The 27,276-nt window shown below is 41.2% G+C and overlaps 2 protein-coding genes and 1 long non-coding RNA gene across 3 annotated transcripts in view; 2 read left to right on the forward strand and 1 right to left on the reverse strand.

Annotated features, from left to right (window-relative positions):
* The window catches only part of LOC139023306 (uncharacterized), an 81,959-nt gene extending 78,531 nt beyond the window's left edge, over nucleotides 1-3,428 (forward strand). The window contains exon 2 of the long non-coding RNA XR_011474441.1: nucleotides 3,335-3,428. This is a non-coding gene — a long non-coding RNA (uncharacterized lncRNA). The remainder of the gene's footprint in view (nucleotides 1-3,334) is intronic.
* Nucleotides 192-1,750, forward strand: LOC111954718 (proteasome subunit beta type-8-like). The gene is made up of 4 exons (XM_023974608.3): nucleotides 192-293; nucleotides 699-828; nucleotides 1,060-1,264; nucleotides 1,569-1,750. The coding sequence occupies exons 1-4, from the start codon at nucleotides 235-237 to the stop codon at nucleotides 1,655-1,657; spliced, it is 483 nt and encodes a 160-aa protein (XP_023830376.1). The 5' UTR covers nucleotides 192-234; the 3' UTR covers nucleotides 1,658-1,750.
* LOC111954714 (DLA class I histocompatibility antigen, A9/A9 alpha chain-like) overlaps nucleotides 3,335-27,276 on the reverse strand; it is an 85,695-nt gene continuing 61,753 nt past the window's right edge. The window contains 9 exon segments of the mRNA XM_070436192.1: nucleotides 3,335-4,183; nucleotides 4,311-4,388; nucleotides 4,659-4,676; nucleotides 4,973-5,089; nucleotides 5,312-5,493; nucleotides 5,495-5,624; nucleotides 5,884-6,082; nucleotides 6,084-6,163; nucleotides 7,703-7,963. Coding sequence (XP_070292293.1) covers nucleotides 4,339-4,388; nucleotides 4,659-4,676; nucleotides 4,973-5,089; nucleotides 5,312-5,493; nucleotides 5,495-5,624; nucleotides 5,884-6,082; nucleotides 6,084-6,163; nucleotides 7,703-7,963 — 1,037 coding nt within the window. The 3' untranslated portion in view covers nucleotides 3,335-4,183; nucleotides 4,311-4,338.

Consider the following 27,276-nt stretch of genomic DNA (forward strand, 5'->3'; position numbering starts at 1 on the left):
ATTGTATCTTGCCTTGTATAGACAGCATAGGCTACTTTTCATTAATATTTTCTTATTGATGTTCCTACCATCTCATCAGAGTTGTTAGATTAATTTATTGCCAGGAATGAGCAACAACTTTGAGCAAATGAGGACTATTTGTGATGGGATGTAATTAAGTCTTTGTTCATCTTCAAAACAGCGTTGAAGGAAACTAACAAGGTGATAGAGATCAACCATTACCTGCTGGGGACCATGTCTGGCAGTGCTGCAGACTGCCAGTACTGGGAGAGACTGCTGGCTAAGGAGTGCAGGTCTGTTAAAACTTGTCTCTGTTGGATTGAGTCCCGTTATACAGTTACATGGTGTTAATATAATAATCTATCAGGTTTATTGGCAAGGGGAGGGCCAGGGAGGGTGGAGAGGAAATGTACCAATCAATGTAATTTCCATACACTCAAAACAAATACGTGGGAGATAAAGTAAGCACAGCACAACCATATAAACCAGTAACTTTGTAGTTACCATCTACTTAACGTTTTGGCCATAATGCTTATCTAGACTAGCCCTCTCCTGTATTGAACTTCTTGGTCTGCTTCCAATCCACGTTAATGCCTTCATGTCTCTGGGGTGTTAAAATGTATCTGGAAGTAAACCAGTGTTTCAGCACTCTGACCGCCTTGTCTCATACAGTGACTGACCATCTCTTTGTGTCTCAGGCTGTACAAACTGAGGAACAAGCAGAGGATCTCAGTGTCTGCAGCCTCTAAGCTGCTKTGTAACATGATGCTGGGATACAGAGGCATGGGCCTCTCCATGGGCAGCATGATCGTTGGCTGGGACAACAAGGTACAGGGAGGGAGGGAGTGGAGTTTGGGTGCATGTGTGGTGTGGTACGTGTGTGTGTGTGTGTGTGTGTTTGTGTGTGTGTGTTTGTGTGTGCGTATGTTTATTTGAAAGCCTTGTTTTATAGATTACATTTTCATCCTGATGCTACCCAAGGTTTTTGAGTAGCATTGGAGTGTCTCCAGTTCACATGTCTGTTGATGAGTACTGATTTATTTGTGTCTTGCTGTCCAGGGCCCTGGTTTGTACTACGTGGATGATAACGCCACACGTCTCTCTGGTCGTATGTTCTCTACTGGTTGTGGTAGCAGCTATGCGTACGGAGTGATGGACAGCGGCTACCGTGAGGACATGACGGTAGAGGAGGCGTACGAGCTGGGCCGCCGTGGCATCACCCACGCCACGCACAGGGACGCATACTCTGGAGGAGTGGTCAACCGTGAGTGACCTTGTTCTGAACCTATACTCATTCTGTAACGATTCATTTGATTTGACTTAACTAAGTCAGTTCATGTGAGACCATGTGAAGTATAGATAGGTGCAGGTTTGAGTTTGATGTATGTTGAGATATTGTCTGTTTGTTGTAATTCCATTCAAGAGGTTATAACTTAATATACAATAATAATCTAATCTCAAGGATTTATCCATATTAAAAAGTATTCATATGCTGAATCCATAGGAAATTCCAAATGTAAACAATACCTTTAAAATGTATTTGTGTAACTGTGTCTGTGTTTGTCCAGTGTACCATATGCAGGAGGACGGCTGGATAAAGGTGTGTAAGGAGGACGTGTCAGAGCTGATCCACCGCTACAGGAAGGGCATGTTCTGATCATAGATCAGTTTCTACACCCACACAGACACACTGTGTTCTCTATCAACTGATCCCAGCACTGCTCCAAATAAAGACCGTTTTCAAACTGCATCCTCTGGATTGTTTAACCTGAAGGTCTTACATGCTGTCACAACTTGCTGTAACTGTTACCAGTCCTATTACAATTATTATTTACCAGTGACAGTCATTGGAAAAGGTTTGTTGGATAGTTTAATACAATACTAATACTACAAACCTTGATTTGAATTTTCTCTRTAAAGTCTGTTGAGACTTGTGAAATTCACTTGACAACTTTGTGACTTGGAAGAGTTTTAGTCAAATGTTTTAGCCTACTAAACGGTCAAATAACAACCTCATAACCAACAGTTGAAGAAGGAAGTAAAATTCAGAGTTCGTATAGTTTTGTCTGGCGTGTCTGCCTCCAACAAACTGTTTCCTGAAACACAAATACATGTCCCAAACCAGTCAGATGTGTTTTCCTGGGTATCTTTTGGTTGGCACCATTCTGTAAATTTCCACCTCAGTATAGGAGTTCATTGTACAAAGGAAATTCTACAACCAAAATGTTTGTGCTATCAGAGGACGTTTTAAATTAATGTAATGAATTTGCCATAAAACCCCCAAAAGCCTATATCTCCCATATTATGTTCATTTTCTCAGCTTTATAAATGAGTCACTGTGGATATGTGTGCAGTAGTTACATGGGGAGTATACTATATTTTCCCAGTGGGTTATTATAGAGAATTACATCCCTTACAGAAACTACATTCCATAAAACAGTCTAGCAACATTGATATCTGTTGCCAGGCAGGATTCTGTGCAACAGGTCCTGGTGAATAGCATGATGGGCTATTACATTTCAGCCCTAGAGGGCAGAAGTACTGCTACAGATACTGTTCTCCCTGGCAGTTTATTGATCAATAAATATAATTGATTCATCAGCCAGAGTTCACTCACCTGTTTTCCAGGTCTGAATCAGAACCTGATTAGAAGAGAATGATAACTAGCAGTGCTGTGGACCTCCAGACAAGCATGATTTATTCTAGTCTCTATCATATAATGTTCAGGACAAAAGACAGTGCAGAGATTATCCACTATTTTAATAAGCATTTTATTCAAACACCTTTCATTACAGGTCAACAAAATATCTCGAACATTATTTATTCAAAAGCCTGTTACAAAAGAATTGTGGAACTCCTACACCCACAGTACCCAAAATGAGTATAGGTCACTATTAAGTTACGCCGGTTGTTGTTTACAGCCAGTGCTTGGCTTGGACTGAAATAGGTGCCAGTACTCAAAGAAAGTGTAGAGATGACCCCCTTTCTAAGAAGCATTTTATTAAAACATTGACATATCAGACACTGTTATCCAGAACAAGGAGCAATTAGGGTTAAGTGCCTTGTTCCAGGGTACGTTGACAGGTTTTTACCTAGTCGGCTCGTGGATTCAAACCAGCAACCTATCGGTTTCTGGCCCAACGCTCTTAACCGCCAGGCTACCTGCTACGCCATCATTTTTCATACAGGTCATCAAAATATATATTACTTCTTAAACCTATACAAAATAATATTGTTCCACTTCCAAGTCCTTTGCTGTTTAGAGCATATCTTACTGCAAACATTTAAAGGTCCAGAATGACACTTTATTCAAATTGTGGACTTTATTGAAAAGTGTAAGAACATTATTACAGAATGCATGAATTTGGTCTCTAATTGGTCTTGTTAGGCTGGTTGATTATGCGTCTCTTAAATGGATCACATTTACACTTGCAATAAAATACATGTTCACTTGCCCCATCACCAACTACAGACCGTATAGTCCAAAAGTGTTTTGCCCCATCATAAATCAAAACGTATCATAAAATCAATAAGCTAGAAAAATAACGCCACTTTCGGTAAAAGAGAAAAATGTACAAATGGAACATATGGATCGGCCTTGTCTGGCTTATAGCCATACAATTAAACAAGTTAGTGTGAGCAAAGTTATAACGTCACACAATTACTGTATCTTATACCACCAACACATACACTACACATTCAAATAAAATAATTATGTTTTTCCAGTTTATAGCAATATCATCTTTTAAATGTGATTGTTTTGGTGGCTTCAGTTAGGGGAAAATCAGGCTAATTTAAGTTATTTGTAGAATAATATAAATTCTTAATTTAACATCGCACAACAATCGAATCCTTTCCAGAAACACACTTTCATGGTGTTCCATTGATTCTAATATACCTGTAAGACTGAGATATGACTATCACATAGTGGCAATATTACATTATATAATTTTAAAAAATTACAGCACAACTTTTAAAAAGCCACACCATGGTTTAAATGAAAGAAACTGTGTCAAGGAAATCATAAAGAATATTTCTGACAGCAGATCTTTTTATATATGGATTATGTGTTTACAGTGTGCGCGCGCTTGTGTGTGAGACTGATGTGTGTAAGTATWTGTATGTGTTATGTTCTTGAGAAGTCAAACGTCTGTTTCCATTACATTGCTGTCCTCTTCAGCTCCTAAAACACATGAGAATAGAGAGGTTACACACATAAACCCATTCTAAACAGTAGCAGTGTGTTCCATTATGGTAGTGGTTGTTTCTCTAGTTTGGTCATTAATATGAGGACACCTTAAGTGACTTACTCTGATGTTACAGAAGTGCAGAGGTTTATCAAGTCTTCTGGGCACCTTTCCATGAGTTCTCAGAGTCAGTGTCGGAAGCTAAAACAGAAATAAAACACCAATGATAGAAAAGAGACTGATTGAAAGATGAGTTCAGGTTAATTACCAAGTTCCTAACGCATGGTTCACAGTAAATAAAACCTTCCATATTAACTAAGTAACTACATCAATTAACATTAAGTTTGAACCAGCAACACAATCTACAAGGAAAAGACACAACCACACTCTAAAATGGATACAGTCAAACACAAAACAAACAAAATGTGTGATATTTTCAGTATAGTGAACAACATGAAGGTCCCCACTTACAGCTGGCTGGAACAAACCCTGAAACAGAGATAAACATGTTATTATTGACTCTGATTTGGTGGAATATTACAAGAGAACATCATGTTTGACAGTATTCTGAATCCTGTATTCCTACTGCAGACATCACACAACATGAGTGACAACGTGACTCTTTATTTACATGAATCAGATCAAACTTCTACCATCACTAACTACACTGTACAATACTATTGCTTGTAAACCAGTACTATGACTACTACTTCCAAACTACTATCTATACCACAGCTGATAATATCTAAGATGACAGTGTATCCTACATCCTTCTCTCCTCCCACCTTTCTCTCTCTTCTTCTTCCAAATGACGACCCCAACAACAACAACAACAACGACCAGGAGAGCTACAGCCACTCCAATGATGGGGGCGGAGCCAATGGTGTTTGGGTCATTTGTACCTGTAATCATCAGAACAGAGCATTCAGACTACAGTGACAGATGATACATTTTCATCTAAAATGAACTCCAAGCAGCATCCCTCAATGTCAATAACAGGTCAGGAGGTCAATGAGAACAAAAAGATAGCTTTACTGAGCAGGTGAGTGAACTTAAATTAGGAATATTGGGCACATTCAGCAAGAGGGTTAGGTATAGTGTATATTTTAATCTCTCCCTCTTACCCCTGTTGGTCTTTCCCCAGCTGGTCTGGATCTCAGACTCAGTCAGAACCTTGATGAAGTCCTCCTTGATACCAGTGACCTGAACCACACACTGGTACTTGTTGTTCTTCCACTCCTCAGGCGTCACTGTGAGGTGGGTGCTTTTCTGGAAGGTTCCATCATCGTTGGGGAGTCTGTCCATGCTCCACATCTTCATGGTGATCTTGCCCATCTTTCTGCCAGACCACCATGACTCCACTGGGGTAGAAACCTGTAGCGTGGCAGGTCACTGGAGAGGAGAGGGTCTTCTGGAGCAGAGACACTGACGGAGGGACTGGAGAGAAAGAAGGGGGGAAGGGAAGAGTGTGTAGTGTAGTGTTGAGAGGGGGAACAGACAGACAAATAGATAGAGATGGGAGAGAAATGAGAGAGGGTAGCAGTAGAGAAATGATAAATGTTTTTAAAGATAATACTATTGTCATTCAAAACAACAATTTCATGCCACTTAAAAACAATTGATTTTGAAATGATTACTGATAAAGAAATATAACATAATTCCTGTGTAAGTCGAGCTATGTCATGTGTCTCTGTACCTGTCCTCATCAGAGTGCTCTTCCCATAGTCCACATACTTCTTCAGCCAATCAATGCAGGTCTGGGTGAGGTAGTGTTTCTGCTGCTCATTGTTAGTTTGTTTACTGTCCCACTTGTGTTTGGTGATGACTGCCTGTGGTGTTGGAGCGATCCATGTCTTGGTCTTCAGGTCAAATGCCACGAAATCCTCTCCATCATTTCGCATACTGATCAAACCCCTCTGTGACTCCAGTGTCCTCGTTCCACTCACAGCCGTACATCTTCTGAACAATATGCACACCTGAGAGAGGAGAGAGAGGGGGGGGGGGGGGGGGAGGAGTCATCAACACTGTGCATTGCTCCATCTGTTCTCCAGATTCAGTCTGCCAGTGGGATCTCTATCATCATGTATTAGTTGTTCAACCAGACTGGAATAAAACAGATCAGCTCAAACCTCTACAGTGTGATGATGATGTCACACCTTCACCACAGAGACAGAGAGAGTTGATGAGACTCAGAGAGTGTGGATCTATTCTACACCAGCTGGTGTTGACTTGGTTCTATCTACTGTGTTGAAGATACACATTGTGTTCAGTACAGTTGTGTTATTCTAACAAATGGATGTTGTGTAGGACTGTAGTTCAGTGAGGTGTGTAAATGAATAAACCACTGTTGATAAATGAAGACTGTCCTCTAGTGATGATGTCAGATATAAATAGAGAACGTGAGAGAGGATCCTCTGTTCAGTCAGGAACAACAGGAGAGAGAGATGGAGAGACTAACATGAGGAAGATTATCTCTCAATAATGTGAGACTACTGGAGCTGTGTGTGATCCCCAGATCATGAGGGTGACAGGTGTGTGACTGTAGAGAGTTCCCCTGAGAGGCCTGATCAGCTCCAGCAGCAGAGCCCACAGGGAGTCACTGGGAGTTTGTCCATTAGAGCAGAGAAGACCAAAGACACATCATTATCACTAACATCATCATCACTCTTATGACTATCATAATTACTATCATCTTCATGCTATACTGCTTCGCTCTACAGTCCCATCAGATCAGAGACACTCAGAGGCTGATGAGACTTAACTCGAAATGACAACGACAAGGTTCCAGTTTAACAACGTTTACTAAACCGTATTAGCCATTGCACTCAGGCCAGGTCCATCAACCACTAATAACAGAGTGATAGCCCCGTAATAACAGAAATATAGGGATACTTAAAACATGAACTTAACAGAGACTACAGCTCTACTGGGGGGGAGCACACTGCTGGGCCGTGTGGATCACACACACACACACACCATGAAAGCTCCGCAGAGCAGACTAGAGGGACTGACAAATTAAACTAGCACATGCATCTCAAGCAGAGATCACAGAGAGATCTGACATTCACCAACCTGCCATTCAAGGTAATTGGAGACTGACCGTAGGGAATGCCAAACGTGCATAAATATGCTTATAGTTTGATGCCATTTACAGTAGTGGTTTGGTCATAGTAATTTGTCCTTCACACACTTAAAACAGCACACAGTCGTTTTAAAATGAATGCTGATGCTGGTGTCCAGGAGTGTGACAATACATACAGTAAACAAACTGAGAAACAAAGGAGACCATGCTAGATGCTTTCTAATAATGAAATCAGCAGATGATGCTGTGTGGTAAGTGTGTGAAGGAAACAGAAACAGGAATGAGGGGCAGATCTGTACATCCCTGATATTCTAGATCTGTAACTTTAGTGATCACTTCTCTAATCCTGATTAATTCTCGTCTCCTAGAATAAGGAATTTTGACAATTTACACAAACGCAACTGATCAGATGAGGTAAAGATGAAGGACTTACCTCCACTTCGGTTAAAACGCTGCTTTAGAATATCGACGTCAGCTTTGAAAGTCTGCTGGGAGTCCATGAAATTCCCTGTGTTCCTCTCCCAGTACTGTGGGTCTACTGCCTTGTTCATCCAGTCCTGTTTGGGCACCATTCTCTGGCTGTTGCTGTCATAGTGAACCATCTGAACACCATCCACCATCCCCACAACCACAAACTCTGGGAGGTTGGGAATGTCCGAAGATGCGGTGTAGAAATACTTCAGGGAGTGAGTTACTAGAGGGAAAAAAGTTAATGTTGAATTCTGAACAGATAATTGTTTTTCTAAGTCATGTAGGCTAAACAGAGGTTTAATTTTCTCTGTATTCACTTTTTAGTTTCTCCACACTACTCTTTAATATACTGGTTGTTTATTAAATATTACTTTGAACAAAATAGGTGTTTTTGTTCAACTGCAGGATGACATTTATAAGGAAAGTTTCTAACATGCAACCCCTAGATATTACACATTTTGTGTATCAGACATGGAGAACCAATTTTCTTGATTTTTGTAGGAATAACACTGCAGAGTCCATGTGCAAAACCTGTCATTGTTCACAGTACTCTGGGGTGTTGCTGATGTCATATTCTGAGAGGAAGGTAAATGGTCAATTCTGTTTTTAGCCTCTTTTCTGAATATATCAGTAGCGCCCAAGTGTTGTTACTGAGCAAGCTATAGGCCGATGTGAGTGAGACTTTAACAGGTTAACACTTGCAAAGCCGCTGAGCCAGACAGAATACAAAAGTACATTCTCAGAGCATGCGCAGGCCAGCTAGCAAGTGTCTTCACTGACATTAGCAACCTCTGGTTGTCCCAGTGAGGAATCCCAACAGGTTTTAACTTCTCTGATCTACGGATACCGGATGCGGGTTTAAAGTTGACAACATACGGTGAACGCCACAAATAGTCATATTAAACATTCCTGAAAATACAAGTGTCTCACATGCTTCAAAAGCCTAGAATCTTGCTAATCCAACTGCGTTKTCAGATTTAAAAAAGGATTTACTGCGAAAGAATACGATGCGATTATCTGWGCACAGAGCCCCATACCAAAATAMTTTTTCAACCAGCACAGGCGTAACAAAATCACAGATTGCAATGAAATAAATYGTTTACCTTTGAAGATCTTGCTCTGTTTGCAATCCCAAGGCTCATTGTTACACAATGAATGGTCTTTTGTTCGGTTAAATCCATTTTTATAGCCTAACACGAAACATTTTGTAAACGCTTATCTCGTTGAATTTCGTGTCATTCAATTTTCGACGTAAATACAGACTAAACCTGACTTTATCCAGTCATGTTTGGTTTCCTTGCAATCAAGTTTTTTTTATATAGCCCTTCATACATCAGCTAATATCTCAAAGTGCTGTACAGAAACCCAGCCTAAAACCCCAAACAGCAAGCAATGCAGGTGTAGAAGCACGGTGGCTAGGAAAACTCCCTAGAAAGGCCAAAACCTAGGAAGAAACCTAGAGAGGAACCAGGCTATGAGGGGTGGCCAGTCCTCTTCTGGCTGTGCCAGGTTGAGATTATAACAGAACATGGCCAAGATGTTCAAATGTTCATAAATGACCAGCATGGTCAAATAATAATCACAGTAGTTATCGAGAGTGTAGCAAGTCAGCACCTCAGGAGTAAATGTCAGTTGGCTTTTCATTGCCGATCATTAAGAGTATCTCTACCGCTCCTGCGGTCTCTAGAAAGTTGAAAACAGCAGATCTGGGACAGGTAGCACGTCCGGTGGACAGGTCAGGGTTCCATAGGCGCAGGCAGAACAGTTGAAACTGGAACAGCAGCAAGGCCAGGTGGACTGGGGACAGCAAGGAGTCATCATGCCCGGTAGTCAACAGCCCAGTGTTTGTAACACAACCAAACTTGATGGGTCATTTCGCGGGACGTATTGACCCAAAGAAACCGATTGGAAGACAACAAGTAACGACCTCATTGTGCACCAATTATATGACCGCTGTTTTGATGATTGACTATATTTTAACCCAATGACCACTGATCGTCTTGAAATCTAGCTGGGTAGATAGCCAATGAGCAGAGGTAAACGGCAATATGTAATGTTTGTGTTTTGGAAGACCAACCCATGTAGTAAACTCCGGCGTAAAGACCGTCATTCGCCATTGAAGATTCATACTGGAAGGAGTCAAACCCATTACGCACAGCACTGTTTCAGTAACAAGCATCTTCAGATGTTTATTATATCGAACAACATGGCGAATAAGTCAGGGAAAGCTAAATCTAAGACTAGATATACGAATGTAGACAAAATTATAGAGGAAATTGATCGTGAAAGTGAAACATATGCTTTTGGAAGACGACTCAGTTAGCGACCATGACTCAAATGGAAGCATATTTTTTGAACGGAGAGGACATTGTTTTGGACTGGTAAGTTCTTCTCATGCTAATGCTGTTGTTTGAAATTAATAATATAAAATATTATTTGAGATTGTTTTTACATTTTATTTGCAATATATAAAAATTTAATGAAATGTGTAAAGTACACATTGGCTATACTTCCTCCAGCGGCATGCTTCCTCAACTCAGTCTACATATTATGGATTAGAGGGAGCATGGTCGAGATGCGTGTGTCTGCCGCCAACGTGTCCATCCCCAACGTGTCCATCCCCCTCTGAAGCTGGTTCATCCAGCTGGACCCATGCTGTCTCTGGCCTCACACCTCCCGGGCCATCTAGAGGTAAACTGTTCATATTTACTCTTGAGGGCTATATAAATAGATTTGATTTGATAGAGGACTGAGGGTCTTCCAAATATTGAAAGTGTGTAAATAGTTACCCATGTTATTTTGTAAATGTATATATATTTTTTCTTCATATCCCCCTCCCCCCATTTTTTGGGGGGTGTGTGTTAGAATACCATTTTGGTATTTTGTATATAGTTATTTGTTTCAAAATGTATACCTTCACCAATTTGGCCACTTGGGTACATTTGGGCTACTTGTGTGAGACACCTGGGTGACTTCATGATAAATGTCATGTAGCACACTCATTTTGGAAGTTATCATTCTGAAACTTTGCACAAGTACTGTTGCCCTCTTATGTTTTTCACTGAAATTGTCCCCATATTCATATCTGAATGTTTGTTTAATCTTCATTTTAAAGATGATACAACAATTAAAAAGAAAAAATGTATGTTTTTTTCATTGTATTATCTAAACCAGATCTATTGTGTTATATTCTCCTACATTCAATTCACATTTACACAAACTTCAGAGTRTTTTCTTTCAAATGGTACCAAAAATATGCATATCCTTGCTCCTGGGCCTGAGCTAGAGGCAGTTATATTTGGGTATGTCTTCAGGCGGAAATTTAAAGGGGGGGGGGGGGGTTGCTGTAAGAGGTTAAGCTGACCATTGTTCCTGTTCCCAAGAACTTCAAGGTACCCTGCCTAAATGAGTATCGTCCCGTAGCACTCACATCTGTAAACATGAAGTGCTTTGAAAGGCTGGTCATCAGTATATCACTGGGGCCGAGCTCCCTGCCAACCAGGTTCTAACCTGCTATATTAATTATCCTAACATGCTATGAAAAAGTCATAGCTGTATCAAAGTGCTGTGTTTTTATGGAATCTATTCAACTAATGACAGGGCTGTATCTGGAACTGCATGTTGAAGATAGGAGATTGTGTGGTCTATTCATTCTATACTATTCCAATCTATCTGACAGTCATATTTGATCTACACAATACATTTCTGCCTGAACATTTTGTAAATATCCATTACCCTGAATGTCAGTTGCCCCAAATGTACATAATCAAGTAAAACCAATTAAATTTTGTACAGATAAGTATAAATAAGTTGAGATGCTCAACTACTGTATGACTCTTTCAACATGCCACTGAAAAGGTTGAAAGCTGCAATACATTTTATGATCCCTGAAAAAACTGAAGAATAATTCAAAGCCATTTGCAAACACCAAATTGGAAGCGTAGCATAAATAACTGTGAACCTCTTTGTCCATCTGAGCACAAGTGTTCTTGTTTCAAACACACACTATACCACTCGGGCTCCGGGCTGTATCACAACCGGCTGTGTTCGGGAGTCCCATAGTTGCACTAGTTGCCCAGCGTCGTCCGGGTTAGTGGACGGTTTGGCTGGGGTAGGCTGTCATTGTAAAATAATAATTTGTTCTTAACCCATTTGCCTAGTTCAATAAAAGGTTCAATATTATTTATTATAAAAAAAGTTAAAATTCTACCATCTTAAATACCAAAGGGATAATTTACTCAGAATACAAAGGGATGCACGATATATCTTGTTTGAGTCCTGTAGGTCGCATGACCAAGGATCTATTGAAATTAGAAAGTTCGAAAAATTCATATAAAAACGCGTGAGATGATAATGGACAAACTAAAGGGTGTGCAATGTGTATGGCCACTGAGTGTACATTCTGAACCTTGTTTGAGTCCAGTAGGTCACATGACCAAGGAGCTATTGAAATTTAACATTTAGAAAAATGTATGTAAAATCATGTGAAATGAAAATGGAAAACTAAAGGGTGTGCAATATAGAACGATAGTCAGTGGACATTCTGAATCTTTTTTGAGTCAAGTAGGTCACATGACCAGGGAGCTATTGAAATTCAAATGTAAAAAAAGTTTGTACTTTGTTTATGCTCCCTGACTAACTCAACTAGGAATACAAAATGCTGCTCACATTTCCTCATGTTTATTAGCTTTGGAAAGCGAATTATTGTCCAAATCGTGAAAATAAGACCTGTGCAATGTTGTGCACAATTTTTCCAACATGACACTGATTTGGAGTCTGTGGCTCAAGTAGTTTGAAAGCTGTTGAGGTTTGAAAGCGCGAATATCCGTCGAATATCCAACTTGAAACTGTCTTTACCTCGGTCCTTTGATAAACATTTCATGCAATTCTACTACACATTAGCAGAATCTTCTTTAATACGATGGTAGCCTAGGCCTACTCTACTGACAAGAAAATGTCGTTTTTATTGTTGAATGTGACCATGTAGTCTAGGCCTATGTAAATGAGCCCAGGCAAAAAGGGATCCAGCTTTTGTCAAATTAATATCAAAAGTGATTTTTTTGCATTTTAGCTAAGACTTACCCTTTTCCTATCCTTAACCTAATTCTATTAACCTGCTGCCTAAATTCTCATCTGCTACTAAATGTCAAATATGATGTTAATTTGATAAAAGCTGGATCCCTTCTAGCCACGACCATGAAATTGTACAATGACGTCCAAATAGCATGGAGGACATTATTGTCCAAAAAAACTCCAATGATTATCATATATTCATATGATAACCGAACGATAATTTGGTGAGAACTTTATTCATAAGATGGAAAATGTTACATTACAGCATAGGACAAAGGCCTTAATAGATGTAATATTTATATGACACACTAAAACACCTGAATTAAAGACAACCAAACAATGAGCCCAATCAGTCCTCCGTGATAACAAAATCACAATCAACAGAATAGGGCCCTCTAATAAGTCCTTAGTTTCGGGGTTATGCTCAAGTAAAACAATTTGGCTAACTTATACTTCCATATTTCAAAGTCCTATTCATGAATATTCTGATGGACTGGTTTTTAATGTAAAGATATAGTTTCATCTTATTATTTTATGTAGTAGAAAGCGATGGATTAGAAGACTACATAACCAACCCATAAAGTAAAATTTAACATCCACATATGGCCAGATATGTAAACTTTAACATTGATTTATCCTGCAATAGAAGTCATTAAATTGGTAACATACATTTTGTCTTCTTCTAATGCCTCTTAAGGGGAAAGTAATCTAAAAGTAATGGTATGTAATCAGATTACGTTACTTAGTTTGGGTAATCCAAAAGTTACGTTACTGATTACAATTCTGAACAGGTAACTAGTAACGGATTACATTTAGAAAGTGACCTACCCAACCCTGATTAAGAAGAACCAGTTCTTTCCCTTCAGACTAACAGGAAACCGTTGGTCTCACCTGTCAGCTCTTGGCTGCGTCCCAAGAACATAATGGGACATACTTCTCATGCTACACACACAAAACAGTTACAACAGGCCTATACTAATGCACACACAATTCCATCTCATATGATCTAGTTTCTTTAACAATCTCAACCTTAATGCCTAAGAAACAAGGCTTCAGGAAACATTTTCTAGTACACAAGCATCAGTAAGGTTTAACAGAAATTTCCCTCACAACTATCACATCTACATTACTTTTTCTAAACTGGCAGCCAGCCAATTTTAGAATAGATTTTAAATTGTATCAAAATCCGTATAGGTTTGAAGAATACAAGCTACAACAATTGATCACACGTATATTCGGACTGGATTAGTTTTACTGGGGAGGTCGGTAAATGTAATTATGTGCACAAAACACCACATCTGTAATTTTAGTCACGTCTGAATCTGCCATGTCAGTAATTTATACATGGCATTAGAGTAACAATTCCAACCAGAATAACCTACTCCAAGGTCCTTGAAATCCCTGTGTTTTGAGAGAAATTTTGAATTTGACAGGTGTTGCTCGCGGTTTGAGCAAAAAAAACATTAACTGATTGGATAAATTGAACAAAGTGGTGCGCATAAGCTATATATGAATGTCCTACATGTACTGTATCAACTTTCACAGTGAATGTTTATGGTTTATTATGTAAATACGGGCATTTTTGAATGTTAAAGGTTTTTGAAAATGGAACCTCTTGAAACTGCTTTTTATCTATCTGAATATTTTCACTAGTGGCTGAGACATTGTCATTTTGCTATGTTTTTGGGGAAGAACATTGTTTGCATCCATGAGCTAGCTAGCTTTGTTTATTAATGACCAGCACTGTAGGTGCCCGAGACAACTTTACCAGTTTCATAGCACACGTATCGATGAATCGTTGTGACATATGAAACACGAGTGATTGTGTAATCAATGTGTAATAACTACGTACATTTTTTTAAATAAACAAGTGAAATTATTATGTGACGTGTAGTCATATTCAGGTCCTGATTGGTCAACAAGCTTATTTGACGACGCTGGGCCAATTGTGCGCTGCCCTATGGGACTCCCAATCACGGCCGGATGTGATACAGCCAGGATTCAAACCAGGGACTGTAGTGACGCCTCTTGCACTGAGATGCAGTGCCTTAGACCGCTGCATCCGTGTGTGTTAACTATTTAACTGTACTAGAATGCTTAAAAGGCCGCTAAAATTGTAAATATCGGTTATCGGGATCTGTTTTTTTTGTCAAGGAAAATATTGGTTTTCGGTGTTGGCCAAAAATGTCATATCCGTGCATCACTAATCATTACACAGGTGCACCTTGTGCTAGTGTTAATAAAAGGCCAATCTAAAAATGCCACAGATGTCTCAAGCTTTGAGGGAGCGTCCAATGGGCATGCTGACTGCAGGACTGTCTACCAGAGATGTTGCCAGATCATTTATTTCTAATTTCTCTACCATAAGCTGCCTCCAACGTTGTATTACAGAATTTGGCAGTACGTCCAACATGCTGAAACATGAAGTGATGGCGGAGGATGAGTGGCACGACAATGGGCCTCAGGATCTTGTCACGGTATTTCTGTTCACAAGGTCAGCAAACCGCTCCCCCACACGACACATGATGATCTGTGGTTGTGAGGCCAGTTGGACATACTGCCAAATTCTCTAACATCTGTGGGCATTGTTTTGTGTGCCAAAACGGCACATTTTAAAATTGGCCCTTTTATTCCCTCCAGCACACTTGTTCTGTTCGCCTAGCTGACTTCCGTACTGACCGCTTTTGTTCCTTATGCCTGGAGCCGGCCCTGGCGGTGCAGACAAAATATTAAACATCATTGTCATATAATGCCTAGAGGGAAAAGTTTTCACAAATCATATTGAATCAGAAAAATGTTGTTATTTAAAGCTGCAACATAGAACTTTTTGTCAACCTAACAAAACTCATAGAAATGTGTGTTTTAGATCTGTCATTCTCATTGAAAGCAAGTCTAAAGACAGAATTGTAGGGCAGTCCCACACCACAAGCAATCATGGATCAGATGCGCACATTTGGTTTTTCCTACAAAAAAATGACCCTAACTGAGCATTCTGAGAGCTTGTCCCGACTACGTGCAGTGTATAATGTAGTGGTTCACTATCCACACAGTTAGATATCCCATAAGGAACAAAAGCTAGTACCAGACGGAGGAAGGCTTGCACTGAAATATGGTTCATTCCATCATATAGCGACCTGGACATTTTCCATCATGCAAGATACACTAGGTAATTAATTATGATCTGAATGATAATATCAAACTGTCCCATCACAGCAGCCAGGCAAATTGTGTTCTAAAATTAAATTGGTTTTGAATTTTGTTTTAGGCCGGGGTGGGGCAGGGTAGCCTTGTGATTAGAGGGTTGGGTCAGTGACCGAAAGGTTGTTTTTGTTCAAATCCCAAGAGTGACAAGGTAAAAAATAACTGTCATTCTGCCCGCTGAACAGGCAGTCAACCACTGTTCCCTGGTAAACTGTCATTGGAAATAGATTTCTTCTTAACTGACTTGGCTAGTTAAATAAAACATTTCTCTAGTGCTTCTTATTAAATAACTGTCAGTAAATATTTCAGAGGCGTTTATCCTCATTCACATGCCCATGTGTAGTTTATTTTCCTGTGTGGTAGGACCTCTGCCGAGCTGTGGTCCACATTCAGTAATAAAGCGCACCGTGGCACAACGGAGCGAACCCACCGGTATGGTGCGAACCACCGTATGGTGTTTGGTGAGCACCGAGCGCGGAGTGTTCACAACTGTCAAACGAACCGAACTAAATTGTTAAACGCACCAAAATTCGGAAAAATAATCGCACCCAATAGTGGTGTGAAAACCCCCTAAGAAAACAGTAGATATGTTTCTATGTGGCGAGTCTATTTCTTGCTTACAGCTCAAGACTCGTTTTTGGCGTCATTGACTTTCGGTTTTGGTTGTACACCAGTTTCAAACAGATGGAAAGTACAATATTTGGTATAGAAAATATATTTCACAGCGGTTAGATGGTACAATGATTCTCTACACTATGACGTTACTTGCTTGTTATGCCACAAACTAAAATTGGGTGAACTATTCGAATTTTTGAAACCAGGAAATGGACCAGTACGTGGCGATTTCTGCATTGTGCATCTTTTAAATGATACTTGTGTTTTTATCTGTCATTGATTCGGGAAGGAAAAAGCTTGTAAAGTTTGTAAAAGTAGAAATTCTAATTTGACGACATAAAGTAAATGCATAGGCCTATTAGGCTTATACACAGCTAACGTTAAATAGTCCAGATAAGAAAAAAATATATCTTTCTAAATCTACAATACATAAAACGTTATACTTACCACCAATGCCTCATAAAGGTGGCCTGATTTCCAGGGAACATGAGATAAAACCCTTCATGTTGACATTGTCTGTCAATTATCGATGTTACCGATGTTGTTGTTGTCACTCCCCGATGTTTCCGACTGGGGTGTCCTGAACAAATGACCTGAATATAACGTTGTTGAGCCAATGAAAATTTAGGAGCTCAAGCATCATTAAAATCTGGGTGGAACCAAGCAGCAGAGGTTGTAACTAAAGGAGCCTTAACTTGTATCAATTCTGATTGGGCCTGGAGCTGGGGGTTGAGATACTTTAACTAAATTTGATGGGTTAGTCATTGCAACACTACTAGATAGTGTCTGTCCTACAGGGTTGAGTGCATTCAGTTACTGATATAGGAGGGCATAATAATTGACCAACGTAAGCCTTTTCTTTGGTATTTTTTCATTGACTAGGCTATTATATATATACAGTGGGGGATAACAAGTATTTGATACACTGCCGATTTTGCAGTTTTTCCTACTTACACAAGCATGTAGAGGTCTGTAGTTTTTATCATAGGTACACTTCAACTGTGAGAGACGGAATCTAAAACAAAAATCCAGAAAATCACATTGAATGATTTTAAGTAATTAATTTGCATTTTATCTAAACACCCGAACCCAAACCGAGTGCGCCATTGTGCATACATTTATTTTGTCCCCACACAAACGCGATCACGACACGCAGGTTAAAATATCAAAAACAAACTCTGAACCAATTACATTAATTTTGGGGACAGGTCAAAAAGCATTAAACATTTATGGCAATTTAGCTAGCTTGTACTTACTAGCTAATTTGTCCTATTTAACTAGCTTGCTGTTGCCAGCTAATTTGTCCTGGGATATAAACATTTAGTTTGTTATTTATACCTGAAATGCACAAGTCCTCTACTCCAACAATTAATCCACACATAAAACGGTCACAGAATCGTTTCTAGTCATCTCTCCTCCTTCCAGGATTTTTCTTCTCTTGACTTTATATTGCCGATTGGCAACTTTCATAAATTAGTGCATTAACCGCCACCGATGGTGGCGCTCAAGATGGCGGCATGAGAGGGTGTAACATTTCTAGCTGAGGAACAATTTTAGGGTTTTCTCACAAAGTTTATAGTTTATACTGCATTTGCAATTAGTTTTTTTAACAAAAAATTATATCTAACCATACAATGGTAGCTATTTTGAATAATTTTGTATATACACAGAATATTTTTTTGAAGTGACCGGATTGCACAATAAAGCCGGGACTTATTTCCATTGTTAGCCCTATTTTTCACATAAAAAAATATAACAATTACATAGATAAAGTACCTTTATATAGATAGAGAGAAAAAAATGCTCCCTTCAGATTGAATATGAGGGGGTAGTTTAAGTACAATTCTTACAGCTTGTTAGATGGTATTTATTCTTTAAGTGTTTGGGCTGCTGGTGAACCATGATGTGCAGGCATAATCAAAGAACACTGGACTAGCACACTTGCCAGAGTCTTTTGGGTTGTCTCTAGCTAGGTTTTCATCCAGTTAGTGACAGATTTTCATGTGAATATTCTAATCTTCATAAAAACAATATGCCATTTCAGAGTTTCCTTTCGGAAGATTTGGTTGCCGGACAACATGACAGGTTAGATTTGAATATTAACGGACATTTGAGAAATTTTATGGACATCCATCTTCATTCAGATCAATAAAATCATCCATATGCGTTATCAATAAAAGAGGGAGGTTGCCAAATGACCCACATTTACTTGTCCTTAAAAATACCCTATAAACAAATTAAAAAACACTAATCCTTGGTTTTGATGTGTAGCATATGCAAAACTTTGTACCCTATTTTTTAGGGGGGTAGGCTAAATTCCAACCACATAATTGATTAAGAGTATACCAATTAAACAAATCACCCCAAAAAATGTTTAGCCAATTAAAATAAACAAAAATGCTATTTCTTTATGTAGAAAATGGCATAAATTTGAATCAGGCACACCCAAACAGGTGCAATTATTATAAATCATTAGAAAGTAACTTGGGGATCCAGCCTTACAAATAAGATATACTTGGTCTGGTTTGGTCTTAACCATTATGCCAGATCAAAGACGCTATCAAAGGCCTCAGAAAAAAGATAATTGATTGCCCGTGAGTCTGAGAGGGGTTACAAATCCATTTCCAAGAATCGAAGTACATCATTTCCACTGTCCGACAGAGATCATCTACAAATTGAGAAAATTCCAGACCATGGCAGTCTAGCTAGGACAGGTCATCCCACCCAGATTCAGCCCAAAGAGCTGACGAAAGATACTTATAGAGATCTCTAAGAACCCCAGGGTAACATCAAGGGATCTACAGGCCTCTCTGGCCACAATACAAATGTCGAAGTGCTTGAGTCAACTATCAGAAAGAGACTGCACAAACACTACATGGGATCAAGAGGCGTCTATTCATGGATGCCAAGGGAAGCCAATCTAACCAAACATTTTTTACCAATAAAATTAAAATATATATTTGTCTCTCTTGTGTTTCATAATTTTCCTTAAATTCGCAAGAGGCAAATTTATCTCACGAGAGAAAGCATCCGATGTACTCATTAAGCAATGAAAGGTTTATGTGAGACTGGCAGCATTACAAGTGTTACCAGTTTGGAGTTTTGTACTATGAGTTTTAAAAATTCACCACATACTGTACATTGTTGAAAAGTAGTATAAAGCATAAAAGACAAACAAATTAAAGCATATTCCACTGGAAAGCTTGGGCCAAATCCTGACTTGAGATATCCACTAGTAAGTCAAACCTGAGTACATCATGACATTAATTCACGTCAATAGAGGATTGAACTGAAAAGTTGACGTTAGGTGTTTCAAAGACACCCAGAGAGATTCACCTGTTTTGATTAGTGAGAGAGAAACCTCATGTCTTGTGGAGCAGAGTTGTTGAGGAGTTTAAACCAACATCAGAGTCTACAAGAAAGAGACAAAACCACAGTCTAAACTGATACAGTCAAACATCATATATCCAAAGTCAGATGATAAAGCAGCATACCAGCAGTACTACCACTGCATACCACTGTTGGCTTGCTTCTGAAGCTAAGCAGGTCGGGTCTGGTCAGTCCCTGGAGACAGATGCTGCTGGAAGTGGTGTTGGAGGGCCAGTAGGAGGCACTCTTTCCTTCTGGTCTAAAAAATATCCCAATGCCCAGGGCAGTGATTGGGGACACTGCCCTGTGTAGGTGTCCGTCTTTCGGATGGGACGTTAAACGGGTGTCCTGACTCTCTGAGGTCATTAAAGATCCCATGGCACTTATCGTAAGAGTAGGGGTGTTAACCCGTGTCCTGGCTAAATCCCAATCTGGCCCTCAAACCATCTGGTCACCTATAATCACCCAGTTATATAATTGGTCATTCATCTCCTCCTCTCCCTGTAACTATTCCCCAGGTCGTGCTGCAAATAGAGAACGTGTTCTCAGTCAACTTACCTGGTAAAATAACGCTAAAAATAAAAAAAAATATATAAAAAAAATGGTGAACAACTATAAAATTAAGTGTTTTCTTTCAGTATCAGTATTCACTTTAGAATAGCAAACAACCTAACAGCAACAAGCACCAAAGGTCATGCACACAAGTGTGCACATACGGACAAGTCAAAACATTACTATGACCAGCATGCAAAAAAACCTGGCTGTAATATAACAAGGCCAAGCTGTCAGAGTGTCCTGTCACCTCTATATGAAGTGGAAGTAAGGGCGAAAGTTCGAAGGACTGGAACGACATAAGCCCAGTTCAGAAGAGCATTAGGCACAGGAGAGCCACATGGGAAGACTGTGAATATCCTCTGGATAGTGTGGGAGAGACAGGTAAGACCCCACCAGAGCGTTATCTCTGCCGACCGTGCCTCCACATATCAGGAGGATGTGGAGGAGTGGCCCTGAGGATCCAAGAGGTGCCCAATATGCTACCAGTGTGTCACACCAGGACAAAGGCTAACATAAACCGCCCCTGCAGTACGGGGACTATGTCCCTTAAGAGATGGACAATAACGTAAAAAAAAAACTCAAATGTAATCTATTGATTTACTGTTGTAGATTTCTACTAGGTCTGGCAGATAGAACATTTCGTTTTCTGCGCTGAGTGTAGTGGTTTACTGCAATTTTCTGATTATTTTTGACCAGAACAAAATGTAAATACTTTACTCAACTAGAGATTTAAATAAAATTGTGTTTCTTTAAAAAGGTTTGCTTGGCGTCAATGGACTGTTTCCTCACCTTATTCTCCTGGTGGTTATTCATGGTTGTTGGTTATTTACCAGGTAACAACAAGTGAAAACGAAACAAGGACTGAAGCAATTAGACTGCCTTGATTTTATCTAAGCTAAAGCATTGTTTCTTTAAAAATATTGTCCTGGCTGACATGAAAAATACATTAAAACCTCTTAAGGATCTCTACAGATTGGTGCCCCACCCATGGGACGGTTGAGCTAACGTAGGCTAATGTGATTAGCATGAGGTTGTAAGTAACAAGAACATTTCCCAGGACATAGATCTATATGATATTGGCAGAAAGCTTAATTTCTTGTTAATCTAACTGCACTGTCCAATTTACAGTAGCTATTATAGTGAAAGAATACCATGCTATTGTTTGAGGAGAGTGCACAGTAATGAACTTGAAAAGTTCATTAATAAATAAACCAATTAGGCACATTTGGGCAGTCTTGATACAACATTTTGAACAGAAATGTAATGGTTCATTGGATCAGTCTAAAAATGTGCACATACACTGCTGCAATCTAGTGGCCAAAATCTAAATCACACATGGGCTGGATTAATACATTATGGCATTTCTCTTGTATTTCAAAGATGATGGTACAAGAAAAATACATAAAAAATGTTTTGTTTTTCTTTGTATTATCTTTTACCAGATCTATTGTGTTATATTCTCCTACATTCCTTTCACATTTCCACAAACTTCAAAGTGTTTTCTTTCAAATGGTACCAAGAATATGCATAACCTTGCTTCCGGTCCTGAGCTACAGGCAGTTAGATTTGGGTATGTAATTTAGGCGAAAATTGAAAAAAAGGGGACTATATAAATGGGCTTACAAATGAATCGATCCACATTTACAAAGTACTTTTTTGGTGGCTCATAACTTGATCCAGACTACTTTTTCCTAGGCAAAGCAAAAAGCCCACTTCAAATCAAATCAAATTTTATTGGTCACATACACATGGTTAGCAGATGTTAATGCGAGTGTAGCGAAATGCTTGTGCTTCTAGTTCCGACAGTGCAGTAATATCTAACAAGTAATCTAACAAATTCACAGCAACTACCTTATACACACAAATGTAAAGGGATAAATAAGAATATGTACATATAAATATATGGATGAACGATGGCCGTGCGGCATAGGCAAGATGCAGTAGATGGTATAGAATAAAGTGTATACATATGAGATGAGTAATGTAGGATATGTAACATTATTAAAGTGGCGTTATTTAAAGTGACTAGTGATACCTTTATTAAGTCCATTTATTAAAGTGGCCAGAGATTTGTGTCTGTATGTTGGCAGCAGCCTCTCTGTGTTAGTGGTGGCTGTTTAACAGTCTGATGGCCTTGAGATAGAAGCTGTTTTTCAGCCTCTCGGTCCCAGCTTTGATGCACCTGTACTGACCTCGCCTTCTGGACGATAGCGGGGTGAACAGGCAGTGGCTCGGGTGGTTGTTGTCCTTGATGATCTTTTTGGCCTTCCTGTGACATCGGGTGCTATAGGTGTCTTGGAGGGCAGGTAGTTTGCCTCCGGTGATGTGTTGTGCAGACCTCACTACTCTCTGGAGAGCCTTACGGTTGTGGGCGGAGTAATTGCCGTACCAGGCGGTGATACAGTCCGACAGAATGCTCTTGATTGTGCATCTGCTTCTACCAACACTATTCCATTTTCCTGTAAAGAGATGTCAAATATACTTGGATACAACTTTATCGTTTTGGGACCCCAGGAGGAGTAGCTGCTGCTTTGTAACAGATCATGGGGATCCCAATAAACAAATAAAATGAAAGACTAAAAGTCTGTTAATCTGTACAATTGTTTGACAAAAATGTAAGCGAGATGTTTTTAATAGATCAATTCTGTTTATAAAAGAGAGAGACATCACAATCAATATATTATGCTTTGATGTGTTTTAGGGGGGGTGGTGAAAAACTAAATAGACCCCAAAAATACAACAAACCTTGGGACAGAGCGGAAACTGGGTTGCATCTGCCTTTTCTGGGGCCAGACATAACATGTCAGAACTCCTCATAGGCCTCATTTGTCAGGGCAGTATACAAGTCTCTTCCCTGAAATTAATGAACAGAATCACTTAAAGGCACTCTGATTCATTACTGCATTCCATCAGAGTAGGACATCAACACTCTGATTCATTACTGCATTCCATCAGAGTAGGACGTTGATGTCCTACTCTGATGGAATGCAGTAATGAATCAGAGCGTTGATGTCCTACTCTGATGGAATGTAGTAACGAATCAGAGGCGTTGATGTCCTACTCTGATGGAATGCAGTAATGAATCAGAGCGTTGATGTCTACTCTGATGGAATGTCAGTATGAATCAGAGCGTTGATGTCCACTCTGATGGAATGCAGTATGAATCAGAGCGTTGATTCCTACTCTGATGGAATGCAGTAATGAATCAGGCTTGATGTCCTACTCTGATGGAATGCAGTAATGAATCAGAGTGTTTACATTTTACATTTAGTCATTTAGCAGACGCTCTTATCAGAGCGACTTACAAATTGGTGCATTCACCTTTGATATCCAGTGGAACAACCACTTTACAATAGTGCATCTAACTCTTTTAAGGGGAGGGGGGTTAGGAGGTTACTTTATCTATCCTAGGTATTCCTTAAAGAGGTGGGGTTTCAGGTGTCTCCGGAGGTGGTGATTGACTCCGCTGACTGGGCGTCGTGAGGGGAGTTTGTTCCACATTGGGGTGCCAGAGAGCGACCAGTTTTGACTGGCTGAGCGGGACCTGTACTTCCTCAGAGGTAGGGAGGCGAGCAGGCCAGAGGTGGATGAACGCAGTGCCCTGTTTGGGTGTAGGGCCTGATCAGAGCCTGAGGTAGGAGGTGCGTTCCCCTTCACAGCTCCGTAGGCAAGCACCATGGTTTGTAGCGATGCGAGCTTCAACTGGAAGCCAGTGGAGAGAGCGGAGGAGGCGGGTGACGTGAGAGAATTGGGAGAGGTTGAACAACAGACGGGCTGCGGCGTTCTGGATGGAGTTTGTAGGGGTTTAATGGCACAGGCAGGGAGCCAGCCAACAGCGAGTTGCAGTAATCAGACGGGAGATGACAAGTGCCTGGATTAGGACTGCGCCGCTTCCTGTGTGAGGCAGGGTCGTACTCTGCGAATGTTGTAGAGCATGAACCTACAGGAACGGGTCACCGCTTGATGTGATTGAGAAGACAGGGTGTTGTCCAGGATCACGCCAAGGTTCTTAGCGCTCTGGGAGGAGGACACAATGGAGTTGTCACCGTGATGGCGAGATCATGGAACGGGCAGTCCTTCCCCGGGAGGAAGAGCAGCTCCGTCTTGCGAGGTTCAGCTTGGAGGTGGTGATCCGTCATCACACTGATATGTCTGCCAGCCATGCAGAGATGCGATTCGCCACCTGGTTATCAGAGGTGGGAAAGGAGAAGATTAATTGTGTTGTCTGCATAGCAATGATAGGAGAGGCCATGTGAGGATATGACAGAGCCAAGTGACTTGGTATATAGCGAGAATAGGAGAGGGCTAGAACAGAGCCTGGGGGACCCAAGTGGTGAGAGCACGTGGTGCGGAGCAGATTCTCGCCACGCCACCTGGTAGGAGCGACTGTCAGGTAGGACGCAATCCAAGCGTGGGCCGCCGGAGATGCCAGCTCGGAGAGGGTGGAGAGGAGGATCTGATGGTTCACAGTATCAAAGGCACCGGATAGGTCTAGAAGGATGAGAGCAGAGGAGAGAGAGTTAGCTTTAGCAGTGCGGAGCGCCTCCGTGACACAGAGAAGAGCAGTCTCAGTTGATGACTGTCTTGAAACTGACTTGTTTGGATCAAGAAGGTCATTCTGAGAGAGATAGCAGGAGAGTGGCCAAGGACGGCACGTTCAAGAGTTTTGGAGAGAAAGAAAGAAGGGATACTGGTCTGTAGTTGTTGACATCGGAGGGATCGAGTGTAGGTTTTTTCAGAAGGGGTTGCAACTCTGCTCTCTTGAAGACGGAAGGGACGTAGCCAGCGGTCAAGGATGAGTTGATGAGCGAGGTGAGGTAAGGGAAGGTCTCGGAAATGGTCTGGAGAAGAGAGGAGGGGATAGGGTCAAGCGGGGTTGTTGGGTGGCCGGCCGTCACAAGACGCGAGATTTCATCTGGAGAGAGAGGGGAAAAGAGGTCAAAGCCAGGTAGGGCAGTGTGAGCAGAACCAGCGGTGTCGTTTGTGACTTAGCAAACGAGGATCGGATGTCGTCGACCTTCTTTTCAAATGGTTGACGAAGTCATCCGCAGAGAGAGGGAGGGGGGAGGAGGATTCAGGAGGGAGGAAAAGTGGCAAAGAGCTTCCTAGGGTTAGAGGCAGATGCTTGGAATTTAGAGTGGTAGAAAGTGGCTTTAGCAGCAGAGACAGAAGAGGAGAATGTAGAGAGGAGGGAGTGAAAGGATGCCAGGTCCGCAGGGAGGCGAGTTTTCCTCCATTTCCGCTCGGCTGCCGGAGCCCTGTTCTGTGAGCTCGCAATGATCGGTCGAGCCACGGAGCAGGAGGGGAGGACCGAGCGGCGTGAGGATAGGGGACATAGAGAGTCAAAGGATGCAGAAAGGGAGGAGAGGAGGGTTGGGAGGCAGACTCAGGAGATAGGTTGGAGAAGGTTTGAGCAGAGGGAAGAGATGATAGGATGGAAGAGGAGAGAGTAGCGGGGAGAGAGAGCGAAGGTTGGGACGCGCGATACCATCCGAGTAGGGGCAGTGTGGGAAGTGTTAGATGAGAGCAGAGGGAAAAGGATACACGGTAGTGGTCGGAGCTTGAGGGGAGTTGCAGTGAGATTAGTGGAAGAACAGCATCTAGTAAGATGAGGTCAATCGTATTGCCTGCCTTGTGAGTAGGGGGGGGAAGGAGAGAGGGTGAGGTCAAAAGAGGAGAGGAGTGGAAAGAAGGAGGCAGAGAGGAATGGTCAAGGTAGACGTGGGGAGGTTAAAGTCACCCAGAACTGTGAGAGGTGAGCCATCCTCAGGAAAGGAACTTATCAGGGCGTCAAGCTCATTGATGACTCTCCAAGGGAACCTGGAGGGCGATAAATGATAAGGATGTTAAGCTTGAAAGGGCTGGTAACTGTGACAGCATGGAATTCAAAGGAGGCGATAGACAGATGGGTCAGGGGAGAAAGAGAGAATTGTCCACTTGGGAGAGATGAGGATCCCAGTGCCACCGCCGCCGCTGACCAGAAGCTCTCGGGGTGTGCGAGAACACGTGGGCAGACGAGGCGAGCAGTAGGAGTAGCAGTGTTGTCAGTGGTAATCCATGTTTCCGTCAGTGCCAAGAGTCGAGGGACTGGAGGGACGCATAGGCTGAGATGAACTCTGCCTTGTTGGCCGCAGATCGGCAGTTCCAGAGGCTGCCGGAGACCTGGAACTCCACGTGGGTCGTGCGCGCTGGAAACCAGGTTAGAATGGCAGCGACCACGCGGTGTGAAGCGTTTGTATGGTCTGTGCAGAGAGGAAGAAGAGGGATAGACAGACACATAGTTGACAGGCTACAGAAAGAGGGCTACGCTAATGCAAAGGAGATTAGAATGACAGTGACTACACGTCTCGAATGTTCAGGAAGTTAAGCTTACGTTGCAAAAATAAAATAAAATCTTATTGACTAAAATGATATAGTACTGCTGGCGGTGAAGTAGGCTGGCTAGCAGTGGCTGCGTTGTTGACTTTGTTTGAACGTGTAGCTGGCTAGGTAGCCTCTAACTGGCTAGGTAACCTCGACAATTTCTCAAAACTACACAGTTTCTTTGGATACAAGGACAGCAAAGACAACTATGTAGCTAGCTAACACTACGCTAATCAAGTCGTTCGTTGTAATGTAAGTTGTAATGTGATTTCTGTGCTGCTATTCGGTAGAAGTTGGCCTAGCTAGCAGTGTTAGCTAGCAGTGTTGACTAGGTAGGAGACGGCAGCGCAGCGCGGCGGA

This window comes from Salvelinus sp. IW2-2015, linkage group LG30 (assembly GCF_002910315.2).
Source record: "Salvelinus sp. IW2-2015 linkage group LG30, ASM291031v2, whole genome shotgun sequence".
NCBI classification, from domain to species: Eukaryota; Metazoa; Chordata; class Actinopteri; order Salmoniformes; family Salmonidae; genus Salvelinus; species Salvelinus sp. IW2-2015.